We start from the raw sequence: 24,114 nt of genomic DNA, 5'->3' as shown, positions 1-24,114 counted from the left end.
CTTAAAAATTTTTTCTACAAGAGAATCTAGTTCTAAAAGACTCCTTCAAAATTAAGGACAATTACAGAAAACATTAAAGAGGCTGGAGTAATTTTTTTCTAGCTTCTTGTATGTTTTAGAGATAGTATATGACTCCTGTCATAAAAAATGAAACCAGGACACTTAAAAGAGTTCCCCTACTTCCTGGTTATATTATTCATATATAGACAATGTTCAAATATTTCATTTGTCTTATGATAATTTCCCATTTTTAAAATTTCTAAAATGTTTACTACCATTTCTTTTACCGCTTTTTTTCCTGAGTCCTTAATTTGATTCATTTCTTGCTGAGTAAATTTCATTATCAGGCAGTTTTTTCCCAAGTGGTTGTATGCTTTTAAGCACTTGCATATTTGAGAATATCTATTCCCTTTATATTTTAAGGACAACTTTGGCTGGGTGTAAAGTTCCTGGCACACTTTGTTTTCCTCAGACCTTTGGAGCCTTTTGCTTCTCTGCCTTAATGAAGACCTGAGATCATCCTGATCTTTTCCCTCACTATACATGACTTGATTTCTCTGCTTGGATGCCCATATAATTATCTTTTAAATCAAGGTGATTTTTCTTCTATTTGAATTTTTAAAGTTTGATTTGCTCAATTCTCTTTATCAGCAATGTCAATTATACACATGCAGGATTTCTTTTCATGTCTTTTCTTGATTATCTCTATACCTTTTTATTATTTTCCATTTTTCCCCCCTCCAGCCTATTTTCTCTATGCCTTGTCTATTTTGTATTTTGGGTTTTCTAATAAGACTTTCAGTTTCCCAATTTTCAAATCTTTGTTTCTTAAATTCTGCCATGCTTAATTTCCATCTCTTATCTTTTAATCTCTTTGAACTTGTATTCTTGCATTTTAAAAAACAGATTTTTTTTTTGTCTGTGGAAACTTGTTACTTTAACTTTTGGCTGGGAGTGGCCAGCATCTGCGATCATTCTTTTCTTTTTTTTTTTTTTTTTAATCGATCATTCTTTTCTGATTAATGCTTATTTAAACTTAGGTCAGTCTACCAAAAATAATGGAAAGGGGCTAGAGGGATGAACTTTAAGTTGGGTTGTTATATTGGAAGCCTCTCACCAAATCCATTATTCCCTTTGCCCCTGAGAACACATATCTCTTCATTCCTTAGTATTAAGAGGTCATTGTGCCCTATGGCAAAGCTTTTAAAGTAGTATAATTCACATTGTGGGAAGTGTAATCAATTTAGTGGTTTGCACCCGATAGTAAAACTGATACTGCATAAGAAATATCAGAACGTATTTTGCACAAATACGAATTTTTTCCTGAAATTCGTTTTAGTGCAGAATACGTATGAGTTCAGAGGTAAGAAAGACGTAAAATGTGTCTCTTAATATAGGCTAGTCAGAAGTTGTAAAGCTATATAGTTCCAAGGCCTCACTCATCCAGTAGGCTAGCACATAGTTGACAGAAATGGTCCTTCAGCAAAGTCTGTACTGAATTCATCTCCTCTACAATTCTGTAATTTATCAAAATGATCTCTAGAGAGAGGTTTGACAGGTCCCACTCTTAAGTATGCTTTAAGTTTATAGTTTATGCTTGGGGAGGTTTATTTCTGGTATTAAAAATTATTGGGGTTTTGGGGTGGGTTTCTAAATTTTTATAGTTTAAAAATAAAGTATACTTTTAAAATTTTATTTTAACAGTATACTGGATGATGACTTGGTTGGTCCAAAGGTCATTCAGCCAGCATACATTTCTTTCCATTTAGAACACTTTGATAAAGAAATAACTGCTAGGACTCTATAGCAGATACAAATAGAGGTGCTTATATTTAATTTTTAAAGGCAGTCCTATATATAGTTGTATGATGAACCATAATAGCTCTTATGGACAACATTTATTAGCTCAGATATTATCAGGAGAGCAATCAGTGAAGAACATGAAATCTCAAATATGATCCCAAAATGCTTTAATATTGATGCAGAAGTCCTTAAGTTCAACAGCAAGCAATAGGATGTTTATCCTATGACCAGATATGACTTCCCAAGAAACTGGATCCTGTGAGGCAGTTGGTCTTCACAATTCTTGCCAAGGACAGAGCTGCTGGAAATCATTTGATCATTTTTTCCTTTTTAAAGGAGGAAAGGTAAGAACAGGTAGACAGAACTCTTCTAGCAAAGACCCCAACACCCTCTTGATTATCAATACCTGTGGACACTATTCAGTCCTTATTTTACTTCTGTGTCCTTAGCTTCTAAACCCACTCTATTTCCGCTACCTTTCTGAATGATTCATTTCAGTTTTCAATCGGTGTTTGCACTTCTTCCTGAACAGTGCTGATGTTGCCTATGATTCTGTTACTGGCTTTTCTTACATATACACACATCTCCCTGGGCACTGCATTCAGTTCTACACCTTCCACAATTACCTAAACATTGTCAATTCAGGGTTGGATCACTATGCTCTTATTTACGATGTCTGGGCTTTATCTAGATATACCTTAGCTGTCTCAAATTAAACTTCAAGTTAAACTGAATGCATCATTTTCACTACTACCACAACTCTCACTACCTACCCTTCTAAAACCTGGTCTCTTCCTTGCTGTATTTTATGGTTATGTGAATGGTGCTATTGTCCAGCAACTCAGGTTAAAACCCTGAGTGGCATTAGATACTTTTCTCTCCATCAAATTTTTTCAACCTAGTTGCCCTACTACTACTGCCTAGATTTGATAATGTCAGTGCCCATAGTATAAAGGCGCTGAGCACCTTAATCTGGAATTCAAGGCTGTGGGGAAGAAGAAACAACACTGTGGAAGAATGCTATATAAAAAGTGTTAAGTTTTACTGTTTGTTGAACATTCAGTGCAACTGTTAAATGATCCAGAAGAAGCCTTACAACTGAATTCATTCTTATAAAGCTGCTGCTAACCAGTCAGTTTTCATGTTTATTACCACTTGCTGCTGCTAGAAATAAAACTTGGAGCTAATATATTTTACTGACTTGGTTTTTTAACGGTACAGCAAGCAGCAGCACAAATCTCAGGATTCTCAGAACAGTTCTAATCACAGTGTAAACCAAAACTAAACCACAGAAAAACAGGAAATGGGTGTGTCAAATTTAATAACAAGAGGGTCACCAGGTGGCCACATCCTCCCCTTGCTTCATACCTTCTGTTCCAATCCATTCTGCCCTCATAAATTTGAGTGCAAACAAGGTTGGTTGTACAAAGAGGTCAAAAGCAGCCCTTAGGAAGCATTATCTCTCAAACAAACATGTGGATTATGTTTCAAAACAAGATACAAAACTCAGCACCTCTTTCATTTAAAAAAGAAAAAGTGAAGAAACTTTTGGTAAAAAAAAAAAAAAAAAAAATCCAGAATATTCTCATAGCTGCCTGGGGAGTAGATCTTCATTCTTCCACATAGACAGATGCCTTTATCTCCACAGAAGGCCACTTGGACTAAAACCAAACTGAGTCCGTTACTCATTCCCTCTCCGGCTCTTCTTGTGGCTTTTCTTAGATCTGAAATGGCAACACATACAAATCATTAAATTTAACAGCTGTTTGGGAACCTAGGCAAGGACTTTTGAGGAAGACTGGGATATGCTAACACTGATGGGGACAGAGATGATATGCAACATTCATAAATATACTTGGTGTTTTTATGTTTAAGAGTAACACTGAGTTAGGCATTATTCTCCAAAATTTACCATTGAGGAAATGACCTCTGAGAGATTGAGTGCACCTAACAGTGTACAGCATATAGAAGTTTCTAATAAAAGTTTATCAAATGAAAGTGACTTGTCCAATGTCACTCAACTGTTAAGTGTTAAAAGTTGGGACTGAACCCCATGTCTCCCGAGATTAAAGCTCATGCCTTTATCGAAAGCTGCAATCCTACAAAGGAAAAACAAAACACAGTATATATAGTTCTAGTAATTTTCAGGGCAACAGCCCAACTTTGTCCTGTAATTAAGGAGAATTCCTGAGTATCTCCATCAATACAAGAAAATTTCAGGTCCACCTTAGTTGTAATTGGGACTTTAATTTCTGAATAAAGAGTGAAATTCTTAAGTCAAAATAGAGGTTAATCCATACCTTTCAGGAGACTTTGAGTGGCTCCTGTGTCTGTGACTACGGTGATGACCTGGGGAAGAAAAGGCTACTGAATGAGATTCTACCCTCCTATTCCTCCACTGTCATTTCTCCCAATTCCTTTCATTGGCTTAATATTTTTTGGCCTATGGTAGGGACACTGTTGATAGCGGAGAACTGAACTCACTTCATATGTATTCACAAGGCTTTATGGCTAAATTTCAAAAATATCACATTGGGTATTTACCACTAATCTGTTAAGTCTTACTCCTATAATTTCAGATGAAAAAACTGAAGCACATCCTCCTATCAACAAAGCTGGTAAGTGACAGTTAAGATGTGAACTCTAATTTTCAAATTCTATATCCACTTCCTTTTTTTCTAGACAATATAAAGTAAGGTACTACTGTACTGCAGGAGGCTCATTGCTCCTATTACATTTCTTTAAGACAACCAATAGCAAAAGGCCCAAATGCTATACCTGGGGACTTGGAGCGGGATCTATGCCGTCTGTCTCGGGACCTGCTGCGATGACGTCTTGGACTCTTGCTCCGATGCCTTTCTCGGCGAGGGGAGGGGCTGTGGAAATGACTGGTCAGACTCCCGTATCTGTCTGACAGTGTAAACACAACAACAGCATCCCCCTCCCCAAATCCCTATCCTTCATCACAAGTCACTAAAGGCCTACCTCCTTCTTTTGGGAGACCGACTCCGCCTATATGGAAAGAAAAAAGAGAAAGAAGAACTTTAGTAGGTGCACTGGATATCGTAAATTGCAAAAATTACCCCAATTCTTCACCCAACTCTGTTATCCATGTCCTTTGTCATGTAACTTTAATACCCTCTGACTCCAAGTCTGGGATTGGCCATGTGACTTGGCTTTGGCCAGTGGGATACTTGTACATGTGATGCAAGCAGATACTGGAAAGATACTTGCATAGTTGGGCTTGTTTGCTCTTGTATTCTGCCACTGCCATGGGAACAGACCTAACCTCGCCTAGAATGTGGCACACAGAGAAGAGATGAGCTGCCCCAGTCACCCTAGCTAAGGCCATCCTATACTAGCCGAAAGACAACTGACTGCACCAGATGAGGGACACAGCTTGTACTCAGAAAACCTCCTATCTAAGCCCAGCTTAAACCACTGACCACAGACCTGTGAACTAAATAACTGTCTGCCACTGAGGTTTTCTGAGTGGTTGTTTTGTAGCAACTAATACATTGACAAGCAGACATTCTCCATAGGCTGGCATTTTTCCTTCCATGAAGTCCAAACTTCTACGCTACAGTGCTTAATGTCTCCCTGGAAGAGGCCAATGACCAGGGCCTTAACCTTCTGGGAGACCGACTCCTACTCCTCCGATAGCGTAGTGTGGGAGAGCGTCGGGGCTTGTCCAAGTCTCGGTAGCTTCTCCGGCGGTGATCAGGTGACGGCACTCTTTCCAACTGGAAAAGAGATAGAATGGGTCAGTGATGAGCACAGGCTTATAGACAGCCATCTAGGAACACAGTTTACACTCTCCTCCCCATCCCGTCCCAAATTCCACCTCCAAGTGACTTTAAAACAGTAATTTGAATACATGGATAACCCTAAGGACAAAAAAAGCAAATAAAAAAATTTTTTTAATGTTTCTAATAATCCCATTATTGTTCTAGTGCTGGTACCATTATTCTGGGACTATATAAGAGTAGTGAGAGGTAAGTAAGTATGCTTATCTTCTTAAGAAGATGGATTTCCAATGTGAAAGAAAAGAGATGCAGATGTAAGATCGATAAGATTAAGTACAAACTCATAGTGTACTTGAAGCGTAAAAAAATGTTTCCCCTAGCTTTGTTAACTGTAAAGTCCTAGAAACACCTGTAGAAATGAGCCCAGACTGTGGTCTCTAAATATCATATCCCAATTAATGCAACCAAGGGCTTCTTGGAAAACTGGCTAATTCTAGGTCCAGGCTAGAAGGTAACAAGACATGACTAGAACATATATCAGAAAGCAAGGGGCTGAGACTACTATGATTGTATCAAAAAGTCTCACAAGTCAAGTTGAGGGGCCCCCACTGGCCAAAGATGGGACAATTTGAGCATCAACAAGGACAATAATGGTCCAAAACACACCAAATATGCTTAAATCCATGAACTCACAATGTTACCAAGGGCAAAAGAGCTTTCCTCCTTGGGAGGATACTATCAAATCAACTCATTATTTTAAAAACTGATAAAGGGAAATAATCCAATAATTTATCTTACCTTTCTTATATAAACTGTACCTATGAAAAACTAAATGTTGATTTGGGAGGTTTCTCTTTATAGCAGTGTTACAGGTAACAAATGATGAAGAAATAATTAGAATATCACCATTTCACAACCCCTAATGGATCTAGGCAAAGATCATCAGTGGCTCCTAATATTACAAAAAGAGAGACAGCCAGACTTTGCTCATCCTGGGGGCAGTATACACTATTACCTATGAAGTAGTGTTGCTCTACTCCAAAGGGGATAAAAACCCCAAATCCAATTAAAGCCTCTAGACTCAAGAACTAGTTTACAGTAAATACACGGGACAAATGAACCTGTTAAGTGACACCACAGGGACACAATCACACAAATTCAGATTGTGAGAATTTGTACAGAATGTTATGACCTGATATATTTAAAATCTGCAAGAGGAAAAATTAACAATGGATGGAATTGACAGACTACAAGATGAACCAGTTACAATTTATGGACCTTGTTTGAATACTAGTTCAGACTATTAAAAATGTAGGATAGCTGGGGAAATGTGAACACTGAATATTTAATGAGATTAAGGCATCATTGTTCATTTGGGGGGTGATGATGGTATATGGTTTTGCTTAAAAAAGGGGCCCTTGTCTTTTCTGAAATATTATGAAATATATGATGGCTGTGATCTGCTTCAAGGTAACTGATAGGGGACAACTGGGTAGAGATGTGGAGGAAACAAAACAGCTGAGTTGATCACTGTTGAAGCTAGGTGATGGGTAGATGGAGGCACATTCTCTCCACTTTGGTATGTGATTAAATTTTACATTTAAAAAAAAAAAGGGGGGGCTTCCCTGGTGGTGCAGTGGTTGAGAATCTGCCTGCCAATGCAGGGGACACGGGTTCGAGCCCTGGTCTGGGAAGATCCCACATGCCGCGGAGCAGCTGGGCCCGTGAGCCACAACTACTGAGCCTGCGCGTCTGGAGCTTGTGCTCCGCAACAAGAGAGGCCGCGATAGTGAGAGGCCCGCGCACCGCGATGAAGACTGGCCCCCGCTTACCGCAACTAGAGAAAGCCCTCGCACAGAAATGAAGACCCAACACAGCCAATCAATCAATCAATCAAGTGAAAAAAAAAAAAGGAGTAATTAAAATTGTAAAAAAAAAAAAAAAAAGAATGCCTACTTTTGGTCCTCTCACCACAGAAAAGCACCTCAGTCTTGCCTGGCTTTCAATTCATGAATGATTGCGCTTCCTTTAGCACTTAACTTAAATGGAGCCTACTAGCTCAGAGCTACACTTCCATCTACACTGTCTCAGTATCCACAGGCCAGAATTTCTTGTATTTCCCCCAGCCTTTTTCTATACATATTCTTATAATTTTAATCACAAATGTTTTAGATCCTTTTTTTATTTTTTAACTTACCACAAGCATTTCCACATTATCGTATACTTTTTTTTCTTTCAGCCACACTACACGTTATGCCAGATCTTAGTTCCCTGACCAGGGATTGAACCCGCGCCCCCTGCAGTGTATGCGTGGAGTCTTAACCACTGGACCGCCAGGGAAGTCCCTATCATATACTTCTCATAATACTTTTAATGGCGGCCTAATAGTCTGTTGAATTGATATAATAGTTTACCTGACTGCTCCCTGACAGCTTGCTTGTTTTCAACTTTTCAGCATTTTAACAAGTAGTGAAAGAACATGACCATGCAGTAGGTGGGTTTTTTCCCCTAAACTAGGATTACTCCTTAGTATGCATTCAATTATGAACAGTATTGTTTTTGTCCCAAGTATTTATTTTAATAGCTACCACTTATTAGGCAATTATGTCCCAAAGCTAATGGCTTTATGTATATCATTTCATTTAATGCTCACAACAGTCCTAAAAGAAAGGTATCATAATCCTTGCTTTATAGAAGAGAAAATGGTGATTATGTAATTTGCACAAGATTATACCGCTAGTAAACAGCAAAGCTGAGATATGGATCAAGGTCTTATTTAACTCTAAATTCTATACTCTTAATGATTACATATTGCATTTTTTGGTTGAAGAAAGTTAAAAATTAAAGTTTGAAAACAAAACAAGACCATTCCCATTCCCTGTAACTTTCCCTCCTCCAACCCTTAAGCTCCCAGGTGTCTGACCTTCTCATCCTCTTCTTCCTCCTCTTCGCTGGACTCCACGTCATCCATGTCCTCTTCTAGAGCGCTAACCCGAGGCTCCAGTTGCTCAGCTTCCTCTAGCACATAGCGTTTCTACAGAGAACACAGTGAGAGCTGGGGGGGGCTTGCTATCTCCTCTATGTCCTGAAGCTGCAACACTGGGCTTCTGGGAGTGACAGAAAACCTGTGGTGCAGCAGGTGAGGCAATTTCATTTCAAAGACATCCTAGACAGTTCAAGATTTTCCTAAGGAGTTTAGCACACCTGGAATCTATATATTTTTTTAAGTTCCCCTGTAAAGAGATAAATACAAAGTGGAAGAGAGCATCACTTTTCTATTGCCTCTATTCCCTGTGATCTTATATTCTAAGGTCACTAGAATATCAGTCAGTATAGGTATAGCCTTGGATAAAAAATATGGGCTTCACACACAAGGGCCAATAGTTTGAGACTGTGTTGGCTGGTAGTTCTGCCAGGAGAGGCTCAGACCAGAATATAACCCAAGAGATCCACTGAGACTCAGCCCAGTTTGGGGGTTTGGGTCCTGCTCTGAAGTAGCACCAACTCTCGACTAGACCCAGAATTTAGGGGAGCTGTCTACAGTCATGCATTTTGAACAAGGCTCAGGATATAAACAATCCATCTCCTGGTTCCATTTCTTCTAAGATGTGGCTTAGCAGTCCTTACTGAGTGTCTAAGGACCTGAAAGGCAAAGGTGAGTTTAAAACTGACAAATGGACTGGCTGGGTCATAAGACCCCTTACCATTTTTTGTGCCAAGGACATAAAGATCATTGGATGGCCCTAAAATAAACTAATATTTGTTCTCTATTTTGCTCTCACTCATCACTAACAAAATTCTATAAAGATTAGGAGAAATGAGACAAAGATGCCATTTAGTGAAGTCAATCCCTTGAAAAAGGGCTCCTTGGAAAGGATCACCACAGTCTGGGATCTAGGACTGCATCAGACAGGGCGTCTAGAATCCCTAATGTTCACCAGACTTGGAAGTGACTGAAGTCAATGTATTAACTTACAGTATCTGTGTTTGACAAAATTAGAATTCATTCCAGAGCAACTCCTTGCCAATGTCAGGGCACATGAGAAGCTAAATTGATGCCCTATGAGTTGCTTAATAGGAACAGAAATCAAAGCAGAAGGTGGTCTTAAGGGTCATTTCATCCAGGACATAGAGAGGCCCACACCAGAACACACCTCTTGGTGATATAACAGGTATCAGTCATATTTCAATTTCTCTCTCCTCAGTGAGGGTTGCTTTGTGGTCTTTCCTTCTAGCCTACAGGCAGACTACCTCATTTGCGTCAATATGCTTGCTTAGAGATGACTGAGCATTGGAACCCTTAGTTACAACTGACTGCACTTCAGAGTATTCCATTTCTTGCAGTATTTCTAAAAATAATAGTAGCAGCTAAGGATAATAAATGTGAGAATTGGGCCCTGAAATCAGGTTTTCAGATTTGAAATGTCATTCTTTTCACTACACAGTCTACAGTAGCCAATATGGAAAAGGAGAAATAATTTTCAGAATTATTTTCTAGGATTTTCTGTAACTGAGTCACTGTGGAGGAAGAGTCATTCATTGCATTTAACTGTGAGCACTCATCTACCAACTACCTTTGTCCATCTGGTTTGCTGCCTCGAGCAAATTTACCTGACCCATTTATTATGTATCTGTAATCCATTCTATTCTCTACTTTGAAGTTTTTCAGATCCCTTTGATCTGTTTTTTATTGAGGTGAAATTCACATAATACACAATTAACAATTTTAAAGTATAAAATTCAATGCTATTCCATCACCACCTCTCACTAGTTTAAAAACTTTCTCATCACACCAGAAAAACACCCCATACCTATTAAGGAATCACTCCTCATTCCCCCTTCCCTGAATCCACTGGTAACCGCGGATCTGCTTTGTCTCTATTTATTTGCCTTGTCTGAATATACCGTATAAAGAGAATCATATACTATGTGACCTTTGATCTTTAAACTATTCCTTATAGTTTATATCTAGCAAGGAAATGAGCACCTCAAAGCAGGTGGGACACAGCAAATTGCTTCAGAATTACTGAGCTGCAGTAGGATCAAAAAAGAGACCTGAAGTTCTGGATCCTCCCAGTTTGGGTTTCTGTGGTTGCTTAAAACTTAAGAATTTGCTCGCATCCCCCATCTTAAACACTGTTTCTGCGACCCTTTCATTAATGCTGCTGATTCTTACATAGACATCAGAATAAGAGAATAGTAGAGCACTAAGAGCAAAAGACCCTTCCTCTACAGGTATTCCAATGACTTTTGCAATACATTTTATAGTTTCATTGAGGTATAATCGATACACAATAAACTACATTTTTAAAGTATACAATTTGATGAGTGTTGAGTTGTACTGTATACAACTGTAAGCCATTACATCAATATAATGGCTATATCCACCCCACCCAACAGTTTACTTGTGCTCCTTTGTGATTTCTCATTCCCTTTCCTCCCCACTCCCTTACCCTGCACCTAGGCAACCACTGTTCCTTTTTGTCACTATAGTTTACATTTATTAGAAAGGAATTATACAGTACATACAGTTTTTTGTCTTTTTTCACTCAGCACAATTACTTTGTGATTCATCCACGCTGTTGTGTATCCATAGTTCATTTTTGCTGCTGAGTAGTACCAATGTATGGACACATCACAATCTGTATCCATTCACTTGATGGACATTTGGGCTGTTTCCAGTTTCTGGCCATTACAAATAAAACTGTTATGATTATCTGTGCTTATGTCTTTGTGTGGACATGTGCTTTCATTTCTCGAGTAAATAACTTAGAAGTGGAATAGCTGGATTGTATGGTTAACTTCTTAAGAAACTGGCAAACTTTTCCAAAGAGGTTGTACCATTTTATATTGTCACCAATAGGATATGGAGACTTCCAGTTCCTCCACATCCTCACCAACACCTGATAGGGTCAGTCTGATTTTACACATTCTACTAGGCATTCTAGTAGAATGCCTTTAATTTGCATTTCCATAATGATTAACGGTATGGAACAAATTTTTATGTGCTATTGGCCAACTATATATTTTCTTTGGTAAAATGTCTATTAGAATCTTTTGTTCATTTGTCCACCGAGTTGTTATTCAGTTCAAGAGTCCTTTATATAGTATAGATTCAAGAACTTTGGTGGATATATGTTGCGCAAATATATTCTTCCAGTCTATGGCCTGCCTTTTTAGTTCTGTAATAGTGTCTTTTGAAAGGGAAGTTTTTAATTTTTATAAAGGTCAATTTATTAATTTTTAATAAATCATGGTTTTATGTCTTATTATAGGAATTTGTCAAACCCAAGGTCACTAAGATTTTCACCTACATTTTTCTTCTTTATGTTATACTCTTAGCTTTTATGAGACTATTATCCCCTTCAAGTTTATGAGCTAAGGGTAGAGATTCATTGGTTTCCATATGGCTATTCAACTGTTTTAGCACCATTTGTGGAAAAGATTATCCTTTCTCAACTGTATTGCCCTAACATCTCTGTAGAAAACCAACTGACCATATATATGTACACTTATTTCTGGTCCCTTTACTTTGTTCCATTTATCTACTTGTCTAGCTTTATGCCAACACAACACTGTCTTGGAATCAGGTAGTGTTTGTCCTCCTAATTTGTTCTTTTCCAAAGTTGTTTTGGATATTCTAGGTCCTCTGCATATTCATATAAATTTGAGAATCAGTTTGTCAAGTTATATCAAATTTTATTTGGATTTTGATTGGAACTGAATTGAATCTACAGACTAATTTGGGAGAATTGACAACTTAACAATTCTAAGTCACGGTATAAAATATACCGTGGACATGATATATCTCCATTTACTTAAGTCTTCTTTAATTTCCATCAGTAATGCAATGTTTTATAGTTTTAAGTCTTACACATATTTTGACAAAATTATCCTTAATTATTTTAAATTTTTTGATACTGTTGTAAATGGTATCTTTTTAGCAAAAATTCAAATTCCAGTTGTTTATAGCTAGTGTACAGAAATACAACCGATTTTTGTACATTGACCTTGTATCCTGCAATTCTGCATAAACAGATGAATGGGTAAACAAATTGTGGTATATCCATACAATGGAATACTATTCAGCAACTAATGAAATAAAAAACTATTGAAACGTGCAACAACATGGATAAATTTCAACTCTCCACTATAGACCATTCATTCCCTTTCTCTTTAGGCTACCTACTATATCTGTTTTCTCTTTGTATTTTACAATATTATTTTTAAAATCATATGCTGTAAGACTCATTCTTGAAAGATGCTTCACGGACAATCATTTCTCACTAGGAAAGGGAGGTAAGACGATAAAGATGATATTTAAGGTGGGTCAGTCTCCCATTCCTGACCTTCCTTTCATCTGTTTTATATCCTAGATGTTTATATGAAGATCAATTTGAAAAAAAAGCTGCTCACAAAGCTTAAAAACCTACTCTACTACAATCTCCTTAATATAACATTTTAAAGAACAAAATTTTCTTGTGTTATTCACTTTTAAAGTCCTACCCTTCAATCACTTTTTCTGTTTTCTTCTCACTCCCAATCTCCTATCTTTCTCATAGACATGAAGACTGCTTATTAGGAGGACCATAAGAAAAAAGCAAACAACCCCATTAAAAAAAAATGGACAGAAGAATTAAATAGATATTTTTCCAAAGGGGACATGCAGATGGCCAATAGGCACATGAAAAGATGTTCAACATCACTAATCATCAGGGAAATGCAAATCAAAAAAGCCACAATGAGATATCACCTCACACTTGTCAGAATGGCTATCATCACAAAAAATGCAAATAACAAATGTTGGCAAGGATGTGGAGAAAAGGGAACCCTCATATAGTATCGGTGGGAATGTAAATTGGTGCGGCCACTGTGGAAAACATTATGGAGGTTTCTCAAAAAAAATAAAAACAGAACTACCATATGACTCAGCAATTCCACTCCTGGGTAAATACCCAAAAAAACCCAAAACCACTAATTTGAAAAGATACATGCACACCAATGTTCACAGAAGTATTATTTACAATTGCCAAGACATGGAAGCAACCTAAGTGTCCGTCAACAGATGAATGGATAAAGAAGATGTGGTACATATATACAATGGAATATTACTCAGCCATTAAAAAGAACAAAATAATGCCACTTGCAGCAACATGGATGGACCTAGAGATTGTCATACTGAGTGAAGTCAGTCAGACAGAGAAAGACAAATATACAATATCACTTATATGTGGAATCTTAAAAAAATGGTAAAAATGAACTGATTTACAAAACAAATAGAGTCACAGATGCAGAAAACAAACTTATGGTTAGCAGAGGGGGAAGAGGGGGGAGAGATAAATTGGGAGATTGGGATTGACATATACACACTATTATATATAAAATAGATAACTAATAAGGACCTACTGTATAGCACAGGGAACTCTAGTCAATACTCTGTAATGACCTATATGGGAAAAGAATCTAAAAAAGAGTGGATATATGTATAACTGATTCACTTTACTGTACACCTGAAACTAATACAACCTTGTAAATCAACTATACTCCAATAAAAATTAAAAAAAAAACTAAAGTATATTGTCATAATTACATTAATTTTTTATAAAGAAATATAATAATATATGTATATTTGGAACAAAAAAGAAAATGTAGTATATATATACAATGGAATACTACTCAGCCATAAAAAAGAATGAAATTTTGCCATTTGCAGCAACATGGATGGACTTGGGGGATATTATTATTATTTTAAAATTATTTACTGTACAATGCAGGGAATATAGCCAGTATTTTATAATAACTATAAATGGAGTAGAACCCTTAAATATTGTAAATCACTATACTGTATACCTATTAATTTACATAATACTGTACATCAACTATACTTCAATTAAAAAAAATTCTGAGCTCCATGGTGTTTTATCATGTATGCGTGTAAAGAGATCTTTACACACATTTTATTGTGTACTGTGTATTGTGTGTGTATGACCTTTATCTCTTACCTGTAGCCGGGGCAGAATGATATCACAGACTCTCTCACTGTGCAGTAGTTCATCAATAAATTCATCCACATGCATCAGTTCAAACTCTGAAAGAAAAATCATAAGCTCAAGTAACTTGGAAATAAATTTAAATAGCCAAAAAGTAAAAGAAGTGTAAGACTCTTTATGTAAGATATCTAACAGCGTACTTGGTATAGAAAGTGTGAATTCTCTGCAGCTTCCCTTTGCCTGCACATTCACTAATAAAGCTATTGCAGTGTGGCAGTTACACTGAAGGGACTACTGTCAAACCTGGGCTCAAACTACAGCCTTTCATATTCTTGTCATCACCACCTATCTTCATTCATTCAGCTCCCTTTTATTGAGGCCATTTATGTGCCATGCCTCTTCTAGGAGCTGTGGATAAAGGGATGAATGAAGCTGTTCCAATTAGCAGGAGAGACAAACACAAAAACAAGCACAAAGAGTCCTGAATTGTAATGGGGTAATGTTCATGAATAAAACCTATAACTCAAGAGCAATTTCTCACGTGAACCCACTAAGTTCCTGAATATAGAATATGTATCTTTTCCCCTGCATGGGTCAGCAAACTTTTTTTAAATTGACGTATAATTGACTTACAACATTATATTAGTTCCAGGTGTACAATATAGTGATTTGCTATTTTTAAGAATCATGTATCTTATATGGTAAGTGGAGCAATAGCTTTTTAGAATGTCTATGGTAAACATTACATTAGTTCAGTGGTTCTTAGTTCTTAGTTCAGTGGTGTTGCCCCCTGCAACTATCGGGTGCTCTAGTGGGTAGAAGCCAGGGATGCTACTAAACAGCCTATGATGCACTGGACAGCTCCCCACAACGAAGAAATATCTGGCCCAAATTGTCACTAGGTTTAAAAACCCTATCTTAGTTTAACATAATATAGTCATAACTAAGTAATTTCATGATGGCCATGACCATGTCCATTTGTTCACCATATTATTTCCAGTACATAGCATAGTACCTGCCATAACATTGACACCTAATATGTATTTATTCAATGAATGAATAAGTTAATAAAAGAATAATACCAGATTCTTAACTTCTACTCCTTAGTGTAATATGTAGAGGGTAAAGGCAAATGCTACTAATCTTTTGTTATGATATTAAGTGAGAAAAAGTTCTGACTGCATTCCCTGAATCCCATTTTACCACAAAATGTGTCTCTTTGTAAAAGGTATGGAGCTGCCCCTCCTGGATACACTTATTATTTTTCAGTGGGATTCCTACATAAGTATGAGTACAGTCTATATACTGCAAGGTGAAGTATCATACAAGAGAGGCCAGTAGAAAGAACTGTGAAGGTGTAATGTATGGAAAACTAACCTTGTCTGGGAGGTCTGGAGAAGGATTTTACAGCGAAGGTCATTCAGGAGCTAGATCTTTATGGGATGGAGTACATGATGCAAAGCAAGGATTAACATGAGATGCAGTTGGCAAGGCAGGCAGACGGGCAGACTGGGTAAGGTCGAAAGGAAGCTAATAGTCTAATGGAGTACTACTCCCCATGAGAGAGAAGGAGGACCTGACTGAAGACAGTAACAATCTGGACTAAGAGCAACACTCACAGTGTATGTGACAATGTGACACTAGAGATACTGGTGAAATAAAAACTGGCTCAGGGATGAAGGTCTAGACACCTGGCACCATACTCACCTCCATTTCGGTTCTGGCTCTTGATTTTTCTATAGTCGTTGTATAGAGGCTCCAAGTACTTGTAGCAATCAATTGCAGTGCCTGTCAACCTCATGTAAAGTGCTCCCAACATGCGGACATACCTGACAGATAGATGAGAGTGAAACAACAGGCCATCCTAAAAAGTTCCTGAGTTTTACAACTGGCTTTTCTCATGACAGTAGTGGATAAACAAGTTCTTTCTTCTCTTTGGCAGATGAGAAAGCTAAATTTTTAGAAGCAGCATGGGGCAGTAGAAAGATAGCTAAAATATGGAGACCTGTGTTCAAGTTCTCATTCTACCACTTACTGGCTGTGGTTACTTAGGATATGCTGCTCAACTTTCAGGGTCTATTATATCATCTGTAAAACTAAGATACAACCTATTTACTTCATGGGATTATTTTAAGAATCAAATGAGATACTAAATTTAACAACCGAAAGTATAAGATTTATTTACTAACAATACAACCAATTTACATAGACATGAATATATAAATTGTTGCTAGGAAGCAGAATGCTGGTTATGGAAAAAAGTCAAAGTCATCCGGGTTCAAATTCTGATTCCATTATTTACTAACTCTGTAACACTGGGCAATTTACTTGCTTTCTCAATCCTTATAAAATGTAGCTGATAGTCCCTAATTTGATGGCTTGGTGTATTAAGTAAAAAATGTATGTAAGGTGCTAAGCATAGCATATAGCACACAGTAAGTGCCTAATAAAAGTTAGCTGTTTTCTAGCCATTAATGTTTGTAAGATTCCTTTCTTTTCCCTTTCTCCTATATCCCAACTACCCACTCAAATCTCCACTTGGATAAAGAGTAGGCATTTGAAACTCAACAGTTTCTGTATATGACAAACAAGATAGAGTGGCAAAGGATATGGACTCTGAAACTAGCTTTGCCACTTACCAGCATTTGACCTTGGGGAAATCAATCTCTCTGTGCCTCAGTTTCCTCCCCTATATAATAGGGATAATAATTTTACAGGGTTTTTGTGAAGTTTAAATAAATTATTATATTAAATTTTTTAGAATAGAAGGTGGCACATAATAATCTATTATTATGTCTGTCTCCTATACTTGTCTGTGAGCTCCTTGAAAATGGATAATAAAATAATAAGAGCAGCTTATATTTTTGGGCCATATACCCTGCAACAGGCACTGTGTTGGGAGGTTTACTGTTCTGTCTTCCTTAATCCTCACATCTATCCTGAGTTGGTATTACTGTTTCATTTTATAGGTAAATAAAGTAAAATTTAGAAAATTAAGTAACTTCTCCAAGGTCACAGCTAATAAGTAACAGGGTCTGGACATGAACCTACATTTAACACCAAAGTTTCCCTCTTCTTTACCACACTATGTTGTTTTCTTCATCCTTAAGCATTCAGTGCTACCAACATATTAGGCACTCACTTCTGCCTAATATATGCTCAGTGAGTTTGTGAAATACTGTTTTTGGGGGAAAAGCCATCAAGACTGAGATAGTGAAGGAGAAGGTCAATACAGTCAAAACAGACAAAACACAAACTCAAGAAGCTCAAGAGCAAAATCCTAGAGTGGAACTCTGTGGAAATGAGATACACTGTTTTCACTCCTCTTAACTAAAGCCAAATTCTGGACCATGAAATTGAAGTTTTTATATTAGCTAATAAACATTTCACTCACTTGAAATCTTCATTTTTGATAAACTCTACAATGATATCCTTCTCGGGTTGAATCTGAAGCATCTTCAAGGTCAAACACAGAAAGGGAGTTGGCTTTATGTTGCCACCATAGACACCACCCACAAATCTTAACTCCATGGCTTTATCGACTACAAGTTCAGCTAAAAAACAAAAACAGAGTGGCATCTCAGACACATCAGGACTAAGCTTTTCCAGGTTTGAAGTGGAGAGAAGTTAAAGCTAGTTCAACGTTTGGTGCTCCTGAATTAACAGTTTAATACTAGGAGAACAAGAGTGTAATAATAATAATTAATAATAATAATAATAGCAGCAGCCAATATACAATAAAAGATTACTACATAACAGGTACTCTGCTAAGCATTTCATATTATCTCATTTAATCTTCACAACAAGCCATGGAGGTAAGTTCTAGCATTGCCCTTGTTTTCAGCTAGGAAAATGAGGGCTAAGAAAGACTAAGTGATTTGCTCAAGGTCCAAAGCCAGAAAGTGGCAGGGCCTGGGTTTTAATCCAAGCAGTCTAACTTCAGAGTCCGTGCTTGGCATCATGTTAGGAGAAAAAATGCCAGATTAAGAGTTAGAAGAAACAAAACAATAACAACAAACAACTCCTCAATAGCTACACAACCTTGAGCAAACTTCATCTAGACAATGGGAATAATAACCTTCCAATACTGCTGTCAAAATCAAACACTAGGGAAATACAGATCAATGGAACAGAGATAAACCCATGCACCTATGGTCAACTAATCTATGACAAAAGGAGGCAAAAATATACAATGGAGAAAAGACAGTCTCTTCAATAAGTGGTGCTGGGAAACTGGACAGCTACATATAAAAGAATGAAATTACAACACTCCCTAACACCATACACAAAAATAAACTCAAAATGGATTAAAGACCTAAATGTAAGACTGGACAATATAGGGCTTCCCTGGTGGCGCAGTGGTTGAGAATCTGCCTGCTAATGCAGGGGACACGGGTTCGAGCCCTGGTCTGGGAAGATACCACATGCCGCGGAGCGACTAGGCCCGTGAGCCACAACTACTGAGCCTGCGCGTCTGGAGCCTGTGCTCCGCAACAAGAGAGGCCACGATAGTGAGAGGCCCGCGCACCGCGATGAAGAGTGGCCCCTGCTTGCCACAGCTAGAGGAAGCCCTCGCACAAGAAACGAAGTCCCAACACAGCCAAATAAATAAATAAATAATAATTAAAGGTGCTAATAATTAAAAAAAAAAAAAGACTGGACACTATAAAACTCTTAGAGGAAAATAGAGGAAGAACACTCTTTGACATAAATCACAGCAAGATCTTTTTTGACCCACCTCCTAGAGTAATGGAAATAAAAACAAAAATAAACAAATGGGACCTAATGAAACTTCAAAGCTTTTGCACAGCAAAAGAAACTATAAACAAGATGAAAAGACCACCCTCAGAATGGGAGAAAATATTTGCAAGTGAATCAACTGACAAAGGATTAATCTCCAAAATATATCAACAGCTCATGCAGCTCAACATTAAAAAAACAAACAACCCAATCAAAAAATGGGCAGAAGACCTAAATAGACATTTCTCCAAAGAAGACATAAAAATGGGCAAGAAGCACATGAAAAGATGCTCAACATCACTAATTATTAGAGAAATGAAAATCAAAACTACAATGAGGTATTACCTCATACTGGTTAGAATGGGCATCATCAGAAAATCTACAAACAGATGCTGAAGAGGGTGTGGAGAAAAGGGAACCCTCTTGCACTGTTGGTGGGAATGTAAATTGATACAGCCACTATGGAGAACAGTATGGAGGTTCCTTAAAAAACTAAAAATAGAATTACCATATGACCCAACAATCCCACTACTGGGCATATATCCAGAGAAAAACCATAATTCAAAAAGACACATGCACCCCAATGTTCACTACAGCACTATTTACAATAGCCAGGTCATGGAAGCAACCTAAATGCCCATCAACAAACAAATGGATAAGGAAGATGTGGTACCTATATACAATGGAGTATTACTCAGCCATAAAAAGGAACAAAATTGGGTCATTTGTAGAGACGTGGATGGACCCAGAGACTGTCATACGGACTGAAGTAAGTCAGAAAGAGAAAAACAAGTATCGTATATTAACGCATATATGTGGAATCTAGAAAAATGGTACAGATGAACTGACTTGCAAGGCAGAAATATAGACACAGATGTAGAGAACAAACATATGGACACCAAGGGGGAAAGCGGCGGGGGGTGGGGTGGGCGTGGTGGTGTGATGAATTGGGAGATTGGGATTGACATACATACACTAATATGTATAAAATAGATAACTAATAAGAACCTGCTGTATAAAAAAATAAATAAAATTTTAAAAAAAATCAAAAACTAGGGACTTCCCTGGTGGTCCAGTGGTTAAGACTCCGCACTCCCAATGCAGGGGGCCCGGGATCGGTCCCTGGTCAGGGAACTAGATCCCACATGCCACAACTAAGACCCAGCTCAGCCAAATAAATATTAAAAAAAAAAAATCAAACACTAGCTGTGTGAGCTAGGGCAAGTCATTTCACCTCTCTTTGAGCCTGTCAGTTCAAATTTGAATAATAAAGGTACAAAGTTAAGGGCTATAGTAAGAATCAAATGAGATAATGCAAACAAATGCTAATACCTACCTGACACACAGATAATAAATAAATAAATAAATGTTAGGTACTATTAATGGGAAATCACTTTATAAATCAGACTTCTCCAAGTTCCCTTAGGAAAAATTCTATATTAATTCATTCCATATTACAGTTGGCAATTTATATAGGTGCCAAGTACCAGAGATACAGGTAGAGGGATAAAGAAGAGGGACACAATGACTACTCTTATGGAGTTTACAGTCAGGCAAGGCAGAAAGCATTAAAAAAAATATTGAAAGTGTGATCAGTAGTTGAAAGAAGATGCAGAATGCAATGAAAATACATGACAAGGGAACATAACCTAGTGTTGGGGGGAAAAAGGTCATGAGTCCACTTTTGGACATACGGAGTTGGCATGCCTTGGAATCAGAGACTTAGATCTCAGGGAGAGATTTGGGCTGCAGAGATAAATTTAAAGGCATCTATATATATGAGGTAACTGTGGTAGGGAGATCATCCAAGAAGAAAACTATGGAATGAGAAAAAGCCCCCAAAGTGAACCTTACATGACTCCAAAATTTAATGGCGACTCAGAGAAACAATATGACTCATCCATGGACACACAGCTAGGGTGGTGGCAGAGCGGTAACAGCACAGGAGTAGTTAACAATGGTAACAGCACCACCACCACCACTGATCACTGAGTGCTTTTTATTAACATATAGCTGTAACTATACCAAACACTTTTTTCATCTTGTTTATGTTTTCCTTTGCTGTGCAAAAGCTTTTAAGTTTCACTAGGTACCATTTGTTTATTTTTGTTTTTATTTCCATTTCTCTAGCAGGTGGGTCAAAAAGGATCTTGCTGTGATTTATGTCATAGAGTGTTCTGCCTATGTTTTCCTCTAAGAGTTTTATAGTGTCTGGCCTTACATTTAGGTCTTTAATCCATTTTGAGTTTATTTTTGTGTATGGTGTTAGGGAGTGTTCTATTCATTCTTTTACATGTAGCTGTCCAGTTTTCCCAGCACCACTTATTGAAGAGGAAGTCTTTTCTCCATTGTATATTCTTGCCTCCTTTATCAAAAATAAGGTGACCATATGTGCGTGGGTTTATCTCTGGGCTTTCTATCCTGTTCCATTGATCTATATTTCTGTTTTTGTGCCAGTACCATACTATCTTGATGACTGTAGCTTTGTAGTAGTCTGAAGTAGGGAGCCTGATTCCTCCAGCTCCATTTTTCTTTCTCAAGATTGCTTTGGCTATTCAGGGTCTTTTGTGTTTCCATACAAATTGTGAAATTTTTTGTTCTAGCTCTGTGAAAAATGCCAGTGGTAGTTTGATAGGGATTGCATTGAATCTGTACATTGCTTTGGATAGTATAGTCATTTTCACAATGTTGATTCTTCCAATCCAAGAACATGGTATATCTCTCCATCTGTTTTTATCATCTTTAATTTCTTTCATCAGTGCTTTATAATTTTCTGCATACAGGTCTTTTGTCTCCTTAGGTAGGTTTATTCCCAGGTATTTTATTCTTTTTGTTGCAATGGTAAATGGGAGTGTTTCCTTAATTTCTCTTTCAGATTTTTCATCATTAGTGTATAGGAATGCAAGAGATTTCTGTGCATTAATTTTGTATCCTGCTACTTTACCAAATTCACTGATTTTCTGGTAGCATCTTTAGGATTCTCTATGTATAGTATCATGTCATCTGCAAACAGTAACAACTTTACTTCTTCTTTTCTGATCTGGATTCCTTTTATTATACCAAACACTGTTTATACATTTCATTTAATCCTTAGAACAACCCGTTGACCTTTGAGTTCGGTATTACTATGCTCATTTTACAGTAAAGAAAGCCATGGTTCACTGGGGTAACACAGCTCCAAAAAGAGGAGCCAGAATTCAACAAAGATCAAAGACTACCTGGAAGATTTCTCTGAAGAGAAATATATATATTATATATATATATATATAATATATATTTTTATATATATATTAAATATATATATATATATTTATATTAGGACTGGGATGTGGAAATACTGCAAATGGTCCAGATTTGAGGATAGGAAGATCATGAATTGGTTTCAGGCATATTGACATTCCTTTAAGACCTTCAGGGTCCCTGTGCTTAACACTGTTTGGAACCCAGCAAGTTATCATTAAACATGGAATGACTGAAAGAACCGCAACGTGACACCCTTCCGAATGAGGTCCTATCAGATCCATCTGTGTTCCCAAAGCCCAACACAAGACTAGGCACAGAGTAGGCGCTCAGATTTTTCTGAATGACTGTCAATGATTCCCCTCTAGTCTCACCCCCAGGGGGCCAGTCCTATCGGACTGGTCTGGAGAACTGGGCCACAGGACGACCGGGGTTGGGGCTGGGGGATTGGCGCGCTCTTGCTCACCTGTAAGGCCAAAGCACTCCTCTTTCCAGTATTTGGACTCATAAATGCGCGTCCGAATGATCTTCTCCACCAGATACTGAGGGTTGGTGCCGTGGATGCTGTGCGCATCTTTCACAGTACGGTTCGCCATTTTAGACCGCCTTCCGTTCTATTTCCGTCGGGTCCTTTAGGACGTCACATCCAGGTTAAAAAAACCGGAGTGGAATGGAGAAGGACGGAGGAAGTCTCACTAAATAGCTTGGGCGACCATCTTGAACCCGGAAATGTTTTAGAATCGGGCACTTTCTTGCGCGAACGGCGTAGCGTACCGAATCAATGATGGCCTCTGCCCGTTGACGGATGTACGTCCTGCGTCCCCTCCTTAGATGGGCGGGGCGGAAGGGCTGGCTGCTGACGGAACGTGGAGACAGCCTGGGGGCGGGGCTACGGCGTTGGCGGGAAATTTCTTTTTCTCCACCTTCTTTCCATTCCTAGGGAGGCCCCCGCTTCGGCTCCGGTACGCGGCTGGTAGCTGTAAGAGGAGTGCCCCTGGGGCAGGTAGATTTGCTGCAGCTCCACGAGCTCCTGAAGCGGGGACGGTGGGAAGCGGAGGGCTTGCGCCCAGCTCCAACAAACTGCGGCGCCCGGTGAGTGGAGTCCCACGGGCTGGAGAGGGATCTGAGCCGCGGGACTGAGGAATTTGTTCTCTGTGGACTCATTCAGCCATTATCCATTCAGCAGATAATGTACTAAGCGCCTATTAAGTGCCAGGCACGTTCTAAGCCCGTTAGGAACGTTTTACTTTACACATTGCGATTTCTAACACCTTTTCTCCCGGGGACTGCGACCTTGTAGCGGGGAAACCGAAAGCCCACAACAGAAAAGCGTGAACACTCCTGTCCTCAGCGCCCTGAGACTCTCAGTAATGATCTGAACCACGTGAACCTTCCATCTGCATGGCCCTTGTGAAGCAGTCGCATCTTTTCCTCATTTCAGCGTAGTGTATGTAGCAAGCACCACAGGGAAGGCGGAGCAGCAGAAGTTATTACCCGATTTTACGGATGTAGCAGTTGCTCCCAGAGAGAAAGAGACTTGTCTAAGTCCCTTTTTGTGACTAAGCGGCCTGAGCTCCTACCCAGGTCTTTTTTTC

The 24,114-nt window shown here is 38.3% G+C and overlaps 1 protein-coding gene across 2 annotated transcripts; it reads right to left on the bottom strand.

The window, feature by feature from the left end:
* Positions 1-1,953: 1,953 nt before the first annotated feature.
* PRPF38A (pre-mRNA processing factor 38A) lies at positions 1,954-23,131 on the bottom strand. Of its 2 annotated transcripts, XM_059922470.1 has the most exons (10): positions 22,986-23,131; positions 17,934-18,093; positions 16,247-16,368; positions 14,552-14,637; positions 8,473-8,583; positions 5,434-5,546; positions 4,789-4,815; positions 4,582-4,679; positions 4,104-4,152; positions 3,399-3,527 (listed from the first exon to the last, which is right to left on the bottom strand). In XM_059922470.1, the coding sequence occupies exons 1-10, from the start codon at positions 23,113-23,115 to the stop codon at positions 3,485-3,487; spliced, it is 939 nt and encodes a 312-aa protein (XP_059778453.1). In that variant the 5' UTR covers positions 23,116-23,131; the 3' UTR covers positions 3,399-3,484. The 2 variants fall into 2 exon arrangements, with proteins under 2 accessions (XP_059778444.1, XP_059778453.1); XM_059922461.1 differs by lacking the exon at positions 4,104-4,152 and having other exon boundaries at positions 1,954-3,527.
* Positions 23,132-24,114: the final 983 nt, after the last annotated feature.

The sequence above is a fragment of the Balaenoptera ricei genome, chromosome 1, assembly GCF_028023285.1.
Source record: "Balaenoptera ricei isolate mBalRic1 chromosome 1, mBalRic1.hap2, whole genome shotgun sequence".
In the NCBI taxonomy this organism is placed as follows: domain Eukaryota; kingdom Metazoa; phylum Chordata; class Mammalia; order Artiodactyla; family Balaenopteridae; genus Balaenoptera; species Balaenoptera ricei.
This window is presented reverse-complemented; position numbering and strand designations above follow the sequence as displayed.